The following is a 17,756-nucleotide window of genomic DNA, read 5'->3' on the forward strand; positions in this document are numbered from 1 at the left end:
TCAACGAAATTTAGTGGACAGGTGGTGTAAGACTGAAAGACAAATCCATAAGATTTTCAAGAAAATACATCAAAGTATGCATTGGGGTTAAAAGCCAAATAAGATTGCTTGGCGTGGCGAAGGCGTGCTCTCTGCTTAGTACCCTTCTAGTTGGATGATTATTTTTCCTTTCTGGATACCAGTAGCACTCTGGGATAGTGAAATTTTAAGACTGGATTTCAAAACTGAAGCCATCTTTATCAGCTGTAGTACTTATTCTGTATACAGTCACAAGAGGAGACCCTTTTCCCACAACCTTTTTCAACAGGCAATTTCCTTGGGTAACTTTTAGTGCTGCATCTCAAATGTGTGCATGTTAAGCACTTTACATTGCATCACCATCTGTATCTTGTTGAAATGTCTTGTTTTTCCGACTGCTTAGTGTAATAAATTATTCTCTTAGCTACAATAAAATATTACCCTCTGTCTTTCTGGCATTATGAAACTAACATCTCAAAATAACATGCAACATTTCCTGTTTTTCTTTTACTTATACTGCAGTTGAGTATGTACTCTTTATATCTGTTTGCTCTTCGATTATGGGTGGAGGAGCTTGAGCACTGATCATAAGTATACTATTATATACTGTATATTATTATTATTACTACTTGGCAAACTACAACCCTAGTTGGAAAAGCAGGATGTTATAAGCCCAGGGGCCCCAACAGGGAAAATAGCCCAGTGAGAAAGGAAACAAAGAAAAATAGAATATTCTAAGAACAGTAACAACATTAAGATAAGTTTGCTCCGTAACTGAAATACAAACCACGCTATTTAATATGTGTTATTACTTCGGCATAGCTGAAATGTCGAGCCATTAGAATTTTAACGAGGGTTTACTACCCCACCGCTAGTTAGTGGGGGGTAGGGAGAGGTATCTTGCTACCCCCCCCCCACACACACACACACACACCTGTGAATACTTCACTTTGCTTTTGGCTCGGGTGATGAACAGACGTGTCTGCTCTCACCCTCACTTGACTGCCATTAATCTGTTTTTGCTTTCTCTTTTTCTACAGTGTGTGTGAAGTTGGCCTCTATTAATAATAATGCGTACGTGTCCTGGATTACCTGACCGCCCTTGTGGGACTTTTATGTTGGCGGTCGACACAGATCCTCACACCTTGTGTCCTCATTGTAGGGGCCAACGGTGTGATAGTGGTAATGTATGTGGTGAGTGTAGGGAGTGGTCTACCTCCCAGTGGGAGAGGTTTGCCCGGCGCCGGAAGAAGTCCAAAAGGGATATTTCTCCTTCAAAGGCTTCTTTGAAGAGAGAAAATTCCATGGCCTCTTCTTCCGTAGCCCAAACCTCCTCCAAAGCTCCCACTCGATCGGTCTCTTCCGAGAGGCCGTCGAGTGGTAGCGTAGGCCGTAGTTCTGTTGACTGATCCCGGGGTGCGGTAGAGGTAGTTGCCTCCCATAGCGAGGCAGCTGCCCCTCCTCCCCCAGAGGAGGATATTGATTTCTCTGTGAATAACAATGATTTGTTACAGCTTTGAGCTTCCTTGGGGCTTCAGGGTTTGCCCTCCAAGGAAGCCCTGTTTGACATGATCAAACTGGGAGCAGCTGTTAAGCAATCGCCGACAATAGCAGACATAGATCCTCTGTCTATCGTCGACGTTGTTATAACGGAGGCCTCCGGTGTGTCTGATCAAACTCCTGCTCCTGTTGTTGCTGAGGTAGCTGAAGGCTTAGCTCCCCCCTCTGAACATCCTTCGAGGGTGGAACTTAGTCCTACGGTCTCTCCTGTTAGTGATTCTCCCCCTCGGGGGAGTTCATTTACAGAGACTCCTCTGCGGAGGCCTTATGATGGTCAGCTTGCTGATCCCACGCCCCCTAAAGGGCATATAAGGCGAAAGGCTCGTCCTCCCCTTAGCCGTAGAGGACTTCCTTCTCCTCACAGGGGAGTTAGGAGGCGCCTCTTCGGCTCTTCATCCCCGCAGTCCTCTGCGGAGGAGACTCGCCGTTCACTGATCCTGCCAGCTACCACCTTAGACCTCTCCGGAGATCGTTCGCGATCTCCTTCGGTGGAAGGTCGTCCTTCGCGACCCCCTGACCTGTCACCCTCCAGACCTGCTGACCTGCCGTCACCCTTCAAGGCTGCTGATGCGCTATATGCGCCTTCTAACCCTGTCATTGCACAGGCACCGGTTCCTTCGGGGCACAAGGGACTTGAGCGCAAAACTGCGCCTCAGTCCCTTAAGCGCCAGGTACCCCCTGGCCGCCATCACGCTGCTGCTGTTCCTGACTTAGAGGCCCAGCGCGTACCTGTTCCTGTTCCTACGCGCCAGGGTTCCCCTGCGCGCCTGATCTCCTGCACGCCAGCGCCCACCTGCAGTTCCTGCTATAGCGCGCCAGTGCTCACCTGCGCACACGCGCTCACCTGTTCCTGCTACAGCACTTAAGCGCTCTTCTACTCGTCAGCGCTCTCCAGTGCCTCAGCGCACTTCTGGAGTTGAGCGCGCAGTTGCAGTTATTCCTGATACAGCGCGCAAGCGCTCACCGGCGCGCCAGCGCACCCCTACGTTCCAGCACGCAGTCCAGGAGGTACCTAAGTTAGCGCACGGACGCTCACAGGTACCCCTGCACTTTCCATCCAAACTGCGCACTCCTGTGCACCAGAATTCTGTTGCGCGCGATGCACGCCCAACTCAGCAGCGCACACCTGTGCTCCTGAATCCTGTTGCGCGCCCTGCGCGCCCATCGCAGCAGCGCACTTCTGTGCGGCCGCATCCTGATGCGCACCATGCGCGCCCACGATCTCCTGCGCGCCCATGATCTCCTCAGGGGACAGTTCCTGCACCACCTGCGCAGCGCTCACTTGTGTGCCAGCGCGCAAATTCACCTTTGCGCTATCACGAGGCTGCGTAATCACGCCCTCTCTCCGTGCTTCCAGATACGCGCGCTCCACACCCACGCGCTAGAGACATTTCTCCTGCTTACGCGCGCCCAACAGTCTCGCCCGCACAGGCTCTTCAGCAGGTTCCTGCACGCGCGATCAAATGATTGCTCATGCGCAAGCGCCCATCCAGCCTTCAACCCCGCCCCACGTTCCAGCTCCTGCGCGCCGCATGCCCTCGCCATCACCTATGCGCGCCCGCGCCCACGCCATCACCCTCGCGCGTGCGCACGCGCGAAATTCCTACCGCGCACGATCCTCCCTCGCGTGATCCAGGGCAGGGCTCATCGCGCGACCACCAGCGCGATTTGCGCCGCGATCGCCAGCGCGATCCCGCATGCGATTTCACGGAGCTTCAGGCGGACAGGTCATTGTCTCGTTCCCCTCCTCGCAAGCGCAGAACAGCGCGCTCGCTGGAGGAGGGGATGTTTCCGGACAGGTCTAAGGACTCTTTTTCTTCAGCTTCATTTCAGGCGAACCCTCGTTTGTCGACTCCTCCTAGGGATCGAACGATCCCCTTCCCTCCAGAGGAAGTGTCTGACAGCGCGACTGTCAGCCAGCAGCCCTGGTTTGGGACCATAGTCAGAGCTCTCATGCAGGCTTTTAAGCCTGTGTTCTCTGAACTGGGTCACAAAACAGTGGCGGCTTCTTCTCCCCTGAAGAGGAAGAGAGGAGTCCCCTCCGTGGTGACTTCTCCGAGGGCTAAGTTGTCTCCTCGGAAATCCTTGCGCAAGACTCCCTCTCCCCCCCAGGCTTTCTCTCCCTCCCCTGCGGATGAGGATTTCCCATCCTCAGGGGAGTCGGACGAGCCGGTCCGTTCCCCCATCGCACCAATGGGGGAAACTCCGCCTCTCCCTGAGAAGTCTTCTCGCACAGGGGTAGAGAAGAGCTTGCATCCATCGTTACTAGAGTCCTGTATCCCTCCCAGGAGGGAGCAGAATGACTCAAAGTCTTTACCTAATTCTTCGGCAAGGATCAGACAGGAGCCAGCTAGACTTTCGGAGAATGTCCACGAGTCCCCCCAGGAAGAGCCACTGGGGACGGGAGACTTTGCTGCTAGCCCTTCGGGAGAGCTTCAAGAGTCAGAACATGCATTCTGGCAAGTTCTGACCCTCATGAGAAATCTCAACGGGTTTCCGGACCCAGAGATTCCTCCTTGTGAGGGTAAGGACACGGTCTTGGACCGAGTCTATGGCATCCAGAAACCCTCTAGTGCCAGTGCAGCTTTGCCCTGGTCACAAGGGATGAAGAGTGCCAGAGACAAAGTCGAAGGCCAGCTCTCTGAGCTTGCCTCCTCCAACAGATCCAGCGGCGGTAACAAGCTCCTCCCTCCTCCTCGAGTCCACCAGAGGAGGTATTTCGAGATCTTAGAGGAGACTTGTTTGGGTCTTCCTGTTCACCATTCTGTGGAAGAACTCACTGGGGGAGTCCCTCTAGAGAGAGACTCCAATCGGCATGTTTCGTATTCTGCTACTGAGATCCTAAGCCAGGAGAAGGTGACGAAGTGTGCCATGCAGGCAACCTCGTGGCTTGACATCTGGCTGGGGTCTCTGGGCATCCTGGTGCGGTCTGAGGAGCTGTCCAAGGAAAGCACCAGGAAGGCACTGGAGACATTCTTACTCTCAGACATGCGGACCATCGAGTTTCTGGCCCACCAAGTCTCGAGCTTGTGGACCAATACGATACTGAAACGACGGGACGCAGTGACTGAGAGATTTCATCAGAAGGTCCCCAGTTCCGACGTTAGCAGGCTCAGACATTCTTTCGTACTCGGTAAGAGTTTGTTTGAGCCTAAGGACGTGGAGCTAGCTGCTGAGAGGTGGAGGAAGTCCAACCAGGATTCCCTCCTCCATAGGGCCCTGACATCGAGGTCCTACAAACCTCCAGCAACCCAACAGCCCCGTCCAGCTAAGAATGCGAAGACGACGACAGCAGCAAAGCCAAAGGTGTCTAAGCCCTTTCCTGTCAAGGACAGGAAGGGCAGAAAGTCCTCCAGGGGAGGTAAAAATCCTAGAGGGAGCGGCCGAAGCCGTAAACGCTAAGATTGGCAGTCCCCCTGCATGTCCACCAGTGGGGGGATGCCTACAAAGTTGCGCGACAAGGTGGCAGCTACTCGGGGCAGATACCTGGACAATTTCCGTGATCGGTCAGGGATATCACGTCCCGTTCACAACATCTCTACCTCCCCTGACAGCAAAGCCAGTAACATTGAGCTCCCTTACCATGGGATCGGTAAGGAGGCAAGCCCTCCGGGCAGAAGTCGAGACCATGTTGCAGAAGGACGCTCTCCAAGAGGTGGCAGACGGGTCCCCAGGCTTCTATAGTCGACTCTTTCTTGTAAAGAAGGCGTCTGGAGGCTGGAGACCAGTCATCGACCTCTCTACCCTGTACTGGTTTGTCAAACAGACACCGTTCAGCATGGAGACGGCACACACGGTCAGACTTGCAGTGAGACCACAAGACTTCATGTGTACACTGGACCTGAAGGACGCGTACTTCCAGATCCCAGTCCACCCGTCTTCAAGGAAGTACTTAAGATTTTGCCTAGACAACAAGATCTACCAGTTCAAGGTGCTGTGCTTCGGTCTCTCCACAGCTCCTCAAGTGTTCACCAGAGTGTTCACCCTGATATCATCTTAGGCTCACAGGATCGGTATCTGTCTCCTCCGTTACCTGGACAACTGGCTGATCCTAGCAGACTTGGAGGCAACCCTTCTTCTCCACCGAGACAAGCTTCTCGAACTTTGCCAGGATCTAGGGATCATGGTAAATCTCGAGAAGTCCTCTCTGCAGCCCTCTCAGAAACTGGTATACCTAGGCATGGTCATAGACACCAATCTCCACAAAGCCTTCCCATCTGACGACAGGATAGCAAGGCTGAGGAAGGTCGCAAGGCCTTTCCTCAAACGAGAAGAACTTCCAGCCCAAGCGTGGTTACGTCTCCTCGGCTATCTCTCTTCCCTGGCCCGGCTGGTTCCCAATGGTCGCTTCAGAATGAGATCTCTCCAGTGGCGACTCAAGTCTCGGTGGAATCAAGGACACGATTCCCCGGACAGTCTGATCCCTATGGGTCCTACGGATCAGACGGACCTTCAGTGGTGGGTGGGAGACAAGAACCTACAAAAGGGAGTGGATCTTCTTGTCCTTCCCCCGGATTTGATGTTGCTTTCAGATGCATCAAAGAAAGGGGGGGGGGGGGGGGGCACGTTCTGAACCACAGGACCTCAGGCCTGTGGTCAGAATCAGAAAAGTACCTCCACATAAACCTGCTAGAAATGAAGGCCGTATTCCTGGCACTTCAGAAGTTCCATCAGGTCCTGGCAGGCCACTCTGTGGTGGTGATGAGCGACAACACCACAGTGGTGGCTTATATCAACAAGCAGGGAGGTACCTTTTCAGAACAGCTATCCCATCTTGCAGTAGAGATACTGAGATGGTCCGAAGTCCACTTGGTCACACTATCGGCTCGCTTCATTCCAGGCAAGAGGAATGTGCTCGCCGACAGTCTGAGCAGAGCGACGCAGATAGTGAGTACCGAATGGTCTTTTGATCGTCAAGTAGCCAACAAAGTCCTGACTTTGTGGGGTTCCCCAACTGTGGATCTGTTCGCTACAGCACTGAACTTCAAGCTCCCACTGTACTGCTCCCCAGTCCCGGACCCCAAGGCGCTCTGGCAAGATGCCTTCCAACAACGGTGGGACAACATCGATGTATACGCCTTTCCCCCGTTCTGTCTGATGAGGAGGGTGCTCAACAAGACCAGAATATTGGTCAATCTATCGATGACCCTGATAGCTCCGCTATGGCATCACGCAGAATGGTTTCCGGACCTTCTGCAACTCCTTACGGAGCTCCCGAGAGAACTCTCTCCACGTCACAAGCTACTCAAACAACCACACGCGAACATCTTCCACAAAGCTGTAGCTTCGCTTCGACTTCATGCCTGGAGACTATCCAGCACCTCCTCGCTGAGAGAGGATTTTCGTAGCACGTTGCGAATAGGATGTCTGGACACCTGCGAAAGTCATCCGCATCTGTCTATCAGGCAAAGTGGAAAGTCTTCTGTGGTTGGTGTCGTGGAAGGGGTATCTCTCCACTCGATGCCACTATTCCAGCAATAGCGGAGTTTCTTGTGTATTTGCGGGAAGAAATGCGCCTTTCAGTCTCGGCAGTGAAAGGCTATCGCTCAGCCTTAAGTCTAACCTTCAGGCTCAAAGGAGTGGATATTTCTTCCTCGCTGGAACTTTCTCTACTCATACGGAGTTATGAACTTACCTGCCCTCAGTCGGAAGTGAGACTTCCTCCATGGAACGTGGTTCGAGTTCTCAGGTCTCTCCCTACGAACCATTACGCCAGGCTTCAGATCACCACCTTACTTGGAAGATGGTGTTCCTGCTAGCTTTGGCTTCGGCCAAACGAGTCAGCGAACTTCATGGTCTCTCATACGACATCGCCCATTCAAGGGGATGGGGGGAGGTAACGTTCAGGTTCGTCCCTGAGTTTGTTGCCAAGACTCAGAATCCGGGAGTGCCAGACCCTCGGTTCGACTCTTTCCAGGTTTCGAGTCTTCGTTCTGTAACAGATGACCCAGACCATCTCCTACTGTGCCCAGTAAGAGTCTGAGGTTGTATCTTAAAAGAACAGCTGCAGTTCGTCCCCAGGTGCAAGCCTTGTTTGTGAGCACTGGGAAAACGAAGAGGAGGGTCACTAGGAATACCACCTCGGCCTTGATTCTCTAGGTAATACACCTAGCCTTGAATCCTGACCCTCCTCCATCACGTCGCCCTAGAGCACATGATGTCAGGGGCATAGCTACGTCCCTGGCCTTCAAGAAAAACTATTCAGTGACGCAGGTCCTGCAAGCTGGGGTGTGGAAGCGTCAGACGACCTTCACAGCCCACTACCTGCAAGACGTGACACACAGGAGACTCGATACGTTCTCTATTGGCCCTGTGGTGGCTGCACAACAGCTGGTCTAACCTCAGGCTCCTTAATGGACAGGTAGCAGAAGGTTGAGGGCATTGTTACCCGGTTTTAGTCTGCATGAATGAAAGGTTTGTCTGGCCCTTATTCTTTTCTTCATCCTCTCCTCCCTTGGAGAAAGCAGCATCCTGGGTTCTCTGCACAGCTGACCTCAAACCACTGCAGGTAAACCATGCTTCTTTGTGTTCCTAGTATTAAGGTTAATACTGTCACGTCCCCATACCCTGACGAGGTGGTATTGGGAGAGTCCTAGCCTAGAATTCAATCTGAAGAACTCCAGGTCAACTTCCTAGGATGAGTCACACTTCTCACCTTCACACACAGCTTATGTAGGCCGCAGCAGTTACACAGCAATGCTAGCGAGGCGCAGGGACTCCTTATTTCTTGAGTACTTACACACTTAAATATTGAGTCCCCGGGCAAAGCCAAAGCCAGTATGGCAGGGACTTACCACCCTTCCTAAGGGGTGAGTCACCCATATTAAATAGCATGGTTTGTATTTCAGTTACGGAACAAATGACAAATTCGTAGATACAGGTAATTTGTATTTTTTCTAACTATACAAACCTTAGCTATTTAATCAAACTTGCCCGCCAGCCCTGTCCCCCGTGAAGTCCTACCTCTAAGTAAAGTGAAGTATTCACAGGTGTGTGTGTGAGGGGGGGGTGGTTAGTAAGTCCCCCCCCCCGCTAACTAGCGGTGGGGTAGTAAACCCTCGTTACAATTCTAATGGCTCTTCATTTCAGCTACGCCGAAGTAATAACCCATATTAAATAGCTAAGGTTTGTATAGTTAGGAAAAATACAAATTATCTACGAATGTCATATTTACTATATAGACATTAAAATAAACATTTCCTATACAAACTATAAAAACTTAACAAAAGAAGAGAAAGAGAAATTAGATAGAACCGTGTGCCCTAGTGTACCCTCAAGCAAGAGGGCATTGGCTTGTCCTTTATCTCTGCTGCTCATGAGTGACCTTTTAAGTTTTTTTCTGCTCTTATTGTTTTATTTCTAATATAAGAAGTTCTTTTCTGTATATGCTTGGATTTCAAAAATCAATTCTCAAACTTTTGGTATAATTTGGTTGCTCATTTTGAGCAATATGCTGTACTGAATGCGAGTTGTACACTAATCATCAACTGACTTTAGGATTATTTTGAGGTTTAATGATATACAAGTTAATTCATTACAATTGCAATATATTTTTATAACTGTAAATATAAAAATACTATTTGGGGTACAGTTCATGCTTTTCTTTGTCCTGTGATTGATGTGTACTGTACCTTACAGCAGAAAATACACTACCCAAAATCACATAATAAAAATACAATTATTAAACTAATCTTAAAACAAAATTATTATTATTTTACCATAATATTGACATTTAATCTTTTACACTATTGAAAAGTTTGATGTTAGAAGAATTCTGATGTTTTGAAACCTACAATACCCAATTCACGTCAGATTCTTTTATATCCATAAAACTCCGGGCAAAGTCTGACCCATGAAATCTTGTAAACAAAGGAAATATTTCAATATTTCAATAAGAATAGCCACAGTGTTAATTAATGTCAATATTAAAACAAATGAAACCAACTCTTGATAACTACACTAATATTCTACAAAAGTAAAGTTTTGTCTTTTGAGACATTCTGATAGTTGCCTATTCGAAGTTCAGGATTCTTGCTGTCATTTGGACTTCAGGAGTCTTGCTGTTATCAATACAGTATGTTTCAGTATAAATAAAATGAACATGAATCATCTTCCAATAGATTTCATGCTCCCATAAGGGAAAAATATTAAGAGATTAAACTTTATTCTCTTTAAACTTCTTTATACTGGGTCAATTAATTGAATTAAAATTCAAGAATATACTGAATGCTGACCTGTCCTTTATCCAAAAATGTTTCGTAAATACTGTAATTCAATATGATATTACCACACAGTAGCAGGAACAAACGGAGTAACTTGAAAAAAAATAAAATAGAATAGTGTATGTAACAGAAAATAAATTTCCCTTTATACCAGCTACAAGATACTGTATACTGTATTATAATTGATATTACTTAGCTTTAATAGAAGGTACCCATACACTAAAGATAAATGCAATAGAATATTTGAATTACACCAAACTTCCTTAATTGTTATTATCACCGATGTTAAAAAGAAGAAAAAGAAGTTTCTTCTATAGCTTGGCGTTAGAGGCAGGGGCAGCTACAATGTTTGCATATTTAGATGCTTCAGCCTTCTGTAGTTTTTGTAGACACCTGCGTATTCCAGCACCATATTCAGGGTCAGCTTGGCTGAAGTTCTTAATTGCACGTTCTTGTAGGAATCCTTGTGCGTTCACGAGGTGACCGGCAATGTTGGAAACTAGTCGTTGGCGTTCCTCTTCATTCATCACCTGTTAAAAAAGGAGAATATATTCAACATTAAAAACGTGTGTGACAAATAAGATCTCAAATCTCTTAATGTATACAGTAATTAGCATTCAAACCTCTGAAAAATCATGATAAAGCTTGTCTGTTTGAATAACAAGACACTATAACTACTGCCTTTAACCATTTTGGTTTTGAAAAAAAGATAAATACTGTACTGTATGTGATAAAAACTAGTCATAGTTAAATGGTAAAAAAAGATCTTAATTGACAGGGAATCTGTGTTTCACTTTGATCTGTCCAATTATTTTTTATTAAGAATGTATGGCAAGCACACTTTTGATAAAAACTAAGTGACCTTTCTTTTAGCATTTTCAGTAACTAATTAATCACTATAGTCCTTCAGTTGAAGTCATTGTTTCACACACAAGGAAGGATCGAGTCCTCAATTACTGCATTTAGCGAAGCACCAGCAATAGAAGTCCAAACATTACCTGGCCTAATCTATCAGTTTTATATGGGATAATTACACTTAATATGCAACAACCAAATACCTTAACCCCTCTGAAATTTAGTATTAGACCATGACTGTATAGTCAAGTTCCTCATAAAACAAGTGTGTTTATTCCAGCTGTGACCAAGTTGTGGAATGATCTTCCTAATTGGGTAGTTGAATCCATAGAACTTCAAAAGTTCAAACTTGCAGCAAATATTTTTGTGTTGAACAGGCCGACATAAGTCTTTTATATAGTTTATATATGAAATATCTATTTTGATGTTACTGTTCTTAAGATATTTTATTTTAATTGTTCATTATTTCTCATTGTTTATTTCTTTATTTCCTTTCCTCGCTGGGCTAACTTTCCTTGTTGGATCCCTTGGGCTTATAACATCTTGCTTTTCAGACTAGGGTTGTAGTGTAGCAAATAATAACAAATAACTAATAACAATAATAATAATTAATAAATAATAATAATTGGAAAGAGTAAATTTCCCATTTACATTTAATTTTCAGTGTCATAAGATGAGTCCCTCACAAGTACAGCATACACTGATGCAGTAGCACAAGGTGTCAAGGATGAAGATACGATGTAAAATTACAAATGGAGGTATGGGAGGTTCGTATTCATAATATTTTTGGAATCATTATAGCAATAACTATGTAACACCATTGAAATAACATGTCAACTAGTCTTTAATATCAGTTACTGACCTCACTAGTGCATCTTTTGCTCATTGAATTGTCTTATTTTTTAATTTCTTACAGGAAAGATAAATACTAGTGTTATATTTTATGATGAACAAGGTACTGGTGTATCCTTTATCTGGCTTTGTCACTATGGAACTCCTGGTTATTATCATACAATTTTTAGATAGGTTGTTTTAGATATGGCTCTTCTGCATAAAAATAATGTCGGGTCTTCATCTTCAGGCCACATTGAAGCATCTTTTCTATTAGGGAATTGTAGACTATGATTCTAGGTGATGTAGAGGCAATTAAACCTTCACCCTCAAGTACAGATTAAGAAATCAAAAACAGACGAAGCTGGAAATTAAGAGAGGTTACAGCCCTAGAGAGACCAAAATGACAATTCGCCAACAATTCAAGTCTTACAAACGTCATTGACTACTCACGTAGACATAACTCAAGTACCACCCAAAACTTAAAATTACATCAGTTACAGTGTAATTTGATAAGAATCAGCCAACCTCTAGAGATGGTCAAATTCTAACTAGCATATTTAAGATAAATGAATCATGAACCAATTATCAAGAAAAAAAAAAAAAAAAAGTAAGGCCACTTATGATCATGGGCTATATAATTGCTAGATGGTTGAAGCTAATCTGAATAATTCTAATTAAAAATATATGGTAAAAATATCTTAAAAATATGAGATTTTCAAGTTTACTTAGTTTTCTAATTGAAAACAGATTCAATGGATATTAAAAGAAATAAAAAATAGTAAGGAAATGTTAGGCGACATCTCAAATTATTCACTCTCGGGTAGTAGGATAAAGAAGCATAGAAAAAAACAAGAAAGGGTATCATGCTTCCACAAATATTAGACCAAGACAAACTGTTTATTATACAGATAAAGGTATCTTGACTTATGAAAAATAGGATAAAAAGGAGAGCAATAAAAGTCACAGTATAAGATTTTAGAACCTGTTCCATCAGTATTACCAGCACTACCACAGTACAGTGGTGAGAACTTGAGAAGTTTAATATTTAAAACCTTCACCGACAAGAACTGAAATCTCTGGAGACATGTAGGGATGGTATTCATAATTGGCTTGTCTATCTAAGCGAGTTTATATATAAAAATAGAGCTTCTTACAATAAATTGTTCCTAGTATGATAGATTTCATTAAAACGAACTTAAAAACTTCCTGACTCAACAAAGTCTAATACAACCTTAACATAGCAATGAATGTATTCCCTCAAGACTGAAAAATTTAACAAGGAGTAAAATGAAAGAAAATTTATTTGTTAAAGGAAAAACCGGTCTCTACAACATTTTTAAACTTATAAACCATGTCGTATTCTGGAGACAACTAACTTGCTATGATGCTGAATTTAAAGACTACCTGCAAATTATGATCTCTAGGAGTCTTCTGTAAATTTTGAATTATGTCTTTAAAGTAACAAACACATGCAATCAATGTCATTTTAGTAGCCTTAAAAGAAGACAAAATCACATGCCTGTGTTAAAAGTAACAACAGTGAAATATTCTTTTTGTATGGTTAGAGAAAATCCAGAGATGGATTTAGGTAGAATTGGTCATCAAGGAGGTTTTCACCTGAAAAGGGCCAAGTATTTGCTTTATTTTTCCTTCGCTTCCAAGAATTCTCAATTTGAGCCCACCTGCATAGGTCAAGGAAGGCCTGGAAAAGTCTGAGTAAACTAATAAGTTGTCCACACATTCTGAGATACTTGGTACAATCTGTTATCTGATGATGTACTCCATCCCTCTAATGATAAAGTTTATTGGAATTACAAAATGCCTAGAGAATTTGATTCAACAAAAATCCTGGGTAAAGATGCCAAAATGTATTCCGAGAAAACGTTGTCTTCAGCATGAACGTGACATTTTGTACAAGTGTATTTACATTAATTAAAGAATCTTATCCAAGGAGAGATGTATAGGATATGTTTACAAGTACTGTACAGTACACCCATATCAATCCCATTCACAGTTGACCAAAAAAAATCCATAAAGACCAAAGATAGCTTCCAGATCAGGGAAGGCACCAGATTCACTTAATCAAGTACTGCATGGGGATATGTGTCATCTAGTTGGGGGTGAAAATAAAAAGGAAAAAAATCACAACTTCATAGGCAAATTGTCAACAACAATGTCAATCAATTCAACAAATGTCATACTTGAACACCAGGATTGTAAAAGATCAGAACCTATTTTGGAGACTGGTTTGGAAATACTCTCCTGAAGGATACTTGATAAAGAGGACTAATTCATTCCATTATGATAGCTCCTAACATTCTTGCACTTGAGGCTGGGATCTACTTTTTGCAATAAGCTGTAACCAGTAGCATCGTGTTAACCTTAGGCAGAATCAGAATCTTTTAACTCATTTAGAGGCCAATTTTTTTTTAAAGCATTATCATTGCCATAAAAAAACCTAAAGGAAAACCTCATATACATACAGTTCCTAGATGGAACAAAACATGTGGTTTTCTAAGAAAGATTACTAGAAAATGTTACAGAAGATATAAAAATAGTGGCACTTATCATAGCTGATAAATATATGCATGTCTCTGCCAAGCAGTAAAAGTACTATAAGAAATCCAATTTTATGTCAGGGTTGTGCTTCATTAATAGAATAAGCTCAAAAACCCCAATGAGAACGGTTTGCTAAAAGATTTGAAAGCTTAGAGGCAAGTTTGTTCCATTGCCTTTAATCACCACAAAAGTGAATGATACTGTCATATGTGATCCTTCTGATGTTGCCAAGAAACTTGGTCAACATTTTTTTAGGAGTATCTCAAGCTCAGAAAATTATTCAGACAAATTATCCTAGTCCTTAACTCTAATGGTAGAGAGGTAAAGTTCTCCCTTAAAGAATTTAGAGAAGCTCTGTCTTCAACGGAGGTCAGCGTTCCTAGTGAAGACAAAATAGTGCGTAGGTTGGTTAAGGCACCAGCCACCCGTTAAGACTGGCCAGAAAGTACTATATTGGATCTCTCTCCAATAACAGCTCCTTTTTCCTTTGCCTACACATACACCAAATAACCTGGCCTATTTTTAAAACATTCTTCTCTTTCCTCATAAACCTGACATCACTAAGCTAACCAAACAATTCTTCACTCAAGGGGGTTAACTACTGCACTGTAATTGTTCTGTAGCTACTTTCCACTTGGTAAGAGTAGACAAGTCTCTTTAGCTATGGTAAGCAGCTCTTCTAGGAGAAGGAAACTTTTAAAACCATTGTTCTCTAGTCTTACCAAACAATTCTTCACTCAAGGGGGTTAACTACTGCACTGTAATTGTTCTGTAGCTACTTTCCACTTGGTAAGAGTAGACAAGTCTCTTTAGCTATGGTAAGCAGCTCTTCTAGGAGAAGGAAACTTTTAAAACCATTGTTCTCTAGTCTTACCAAACAATTCTTCACTCAAGGGGGTTAACTACTGCACTGTAATTGTTCTGTAGCTACTTTCCACTTGGTAAGAGTAGACAAGTCTCTTTAGCTATGGTAAGCAGCTCTTCTAGGAGAAGGAAACTTTTAAAACCATTGTTCTCTAGTCTTGGGTAGTGCCATAGCCTTTGTACCATGGTCTTCCACTGTCTTTGGTTAGAGTCCTCTTCGTTGAAGATACACTTAGGCACACTATTTTATCTATTTTCTTATTTTCTTTCCTTAATGGGATATTTTTCATGTTGGAGCACTTGGACTAGGATTGTAGCGTAGCAAGTATATAATACTAATAATATGAAATGTTGAAGCATCTGCCAGAAAAGATAAAGGTTTTTCAAACTTTTATATGAAATGTTGAAGCATATACCAGAAAAGACAAAGGTTTTTCAAAATTTTATATGGAATGTTGAAGCATCTGCCAGAAAAGGTAAAGGTTTTTCAAACTTTTATATGAAATGTTGAAGCATATGCCAGAAAAGACAAAGGTTTTTCAAAATTTTATATGGAATGTTGAAGCATCTCCCAGAAAAATCAATGGATATTTTCTTGAAAATCCTGAACTGCATAGAGGAGACTGGTATACTACCCACAAGCTGAAAAATTGCCATTATCATTCCAGTTAAGAAGCCAAATAAGTATTCGTGGAATACATTAGCTACAGACCAACTACCCTAACCACTTATATCTGTAAGCTAATGGATAGGATGATCAACATCAGACTAGTTTGGTAAATGGAACACAATCAATGATTTTTGCAGCCAGTTCAGTTTTCAATAGATCAGATCCAATTTTAATGTTTATTACGGACCTGTAAGATCTCGCCTAATCTCGTGCCTGGCCTTTGGCCTAAATTCATAATCCAGTCATATGCAATTCAATGCATTCTGCAGTCAACATTTGAATTGTGACCTTAATATCACTATACTATACAAGATATGCATCACTTGAAACACCTTACATCCAATCCACTTTTTTTTCATCATTTGTAAACCAGAGAAATAAAAGTTCAGAAGTCACAACAGTTTACAGTACTTGTACTGGTGTATGAACCTTGAGGTGGAATATACTTTACTGTATCTTGTTAATAAGTTTACTATGCATTTAGTCATAGAGTACTTAACTTTTCTCCAATGTCAATACTGTTCTGTTTACTTGGAGTCTTTAATATAGCCTCTGAATCTGTATCAAAGCAAAATTTTGCTCTCACAGACATTCAGGTTAGCAAAATCAGAGCTTAAACTTTATGCTTAAGTTTTGGCATCATGTTGTATATGCAGTAATTTATTGTTCATGACTGGAGATTTTTTTATGTCAGTCCATCAAGTATTAGACAAAGCTAAACTTTTCTAGTAGCTGTGCTGAGAATCTCTCATCCTGCACAGAATAGATACAGTACTTGGATGATTTGAAGTTTGATTACAATACAGGTACCATACATCTTCATCATGGTGATCTCCAATCAAAAGGGCTTTGCAGCTAAATATGGAAGGTTATTATTTCCTCCCTCATAACAATTAATCATAAGGGAAAGGTTTCATTTTTAATTCATGTAAACCATTGCTGTCTTGAAAGCATTCCTCTTCGTTTCATAATCACAGGCCATCAGCTTTCTATTCAGTTCCTAGCTAACGATATCACACTACAAAACATCAATAGGTATTCAAACAAGGTAAAAAAAGTGAAAAAGTTCATTAAAGTGAAATTTTAGGCAATTCTTCAAATAGTGCTTTAGCCAGCTTTCTAGATTCTGGACTAATCTTTAAAAGTAAATAGTGGTATTTTTATGCTCTGAAAACCTTATCAAGTAATAACACACTTTATTCATTAACTTCAGTAAAAAAAATACTAGTACAGTAAATGGTCTTAAATTTGTATAATTGAAACAAAATTGCTCCAAAATGTTATAAGTTACAGTGGATACTTTATACCAGTAACATTAGTAGTTCTAGCAATGTTTATATACCTGGCTAAAACTGTTACTATTATAAAGTACATACCTGAAAAGCTTTTGAAATTTTAATGACCAAATGACAAATTTATGCATGTTTACCTAAGCATTTATCATAAAATCTATCCCCTATCCTGTTATGTTACGTTAAGAAAAATTTAGAGATCATTAAGTAACTTACATGTCTAAACAAGTTTCCAGCTTGGGTAAAGTTATCCTCATCAGCACTGTTGTATCTGGCAACATCAGTTGAGCAAGTGAATTTGGACTCAGAATGGTTTTTGCAATCCATTGGACCAGAGAAGCTGTTAGGGAAGTAGTTTGGCGCACTTTCCTGTAAACACATAAGCAAACTGTAAGAGGTACTAGAAATTACCATTGTCTTCAAATTATCTAAAGATTATTAACATTTTAAACTCTTCTATATTATTAAGAAATTATTAATGCAGTAATTAATAATAATAATAATATACAATACTACCTACCACATATTCACATACAGATTAAGCAAAGAATATGACTATGATCATCATATTTATCATTCAAATAAAGATTAAGGGAGAGAATATGATGAACATCATTATATTTAAGTTATTCCAAGTACCTGGTTGCTGTCAACTGTCATAGGGCCATCTCGCTGGTAGTTTGCAGCACGAGAGCGATACGGACAGTTTACAGGTATCTGAGTGTAGTTTGCGCCTAGCCTATGGCGATGAGTATCATTGTAGGAGAAAAGACGTCCTTGAAGCATCTTGTCGGGTGAGGGTTCAATGCCAGGAACCAAATTAGCTGGAGAAAAGGCTATCTGCTCCACCTAAAGAATTACAAGGAAAATTTTACATATATT

At 42.6% G+C, this 17,756-nt stretch overlaps 1 protein-coding gene across 1 annotated transcript in view; it reads right to left on the reverse strand.

Annotated features, from left to right (window-relative positions):
• Positions 1-9,108: 9,108 nt before the first annotated feature.
• LOC137624239 (catalase-like) overlaps positions 9,109-17,756 on the reverse strand; it is a 31,990-nt gene continuing 23,342 nt past the window's right edge. The window contains exons 8-10 of the mRNA XM_068354747.1: positions 17,514-17,723; positions 17,091-17,243; positions 9,109-10,330 (exon numbers count right to left, since the gene is read on the reverse strand). Of these exons, the coding sequence (XP_068210848.1) occupies positions 10,112-10,330; positions 17,091-17,243; positions 17,514-17,723 (582 nt within the window). The 3' untranslated portion in view covers positions 9,109-10,111. The remainder of the gene's footprint in view (positions 10,331-17,090; positions 17,244-17,513; positions 17,724-17,756) is intronic.

The sequence above is a fragment of the Palaemon carinicauda genome, chromosome 31 (genome assembly GCF_036898095.1).
Source record: "Palaemon carinicauda isolate YSFRI2023 chromosome 31, ASM3689809v2, whole genome shotgun sequence".
Lineage (NCBI taxonomy): Eukaryota > Metazoa > Arthropoda > Malacostraca > Decapoda > Palaemonidae > Palaemon > Palaemon carinicauda.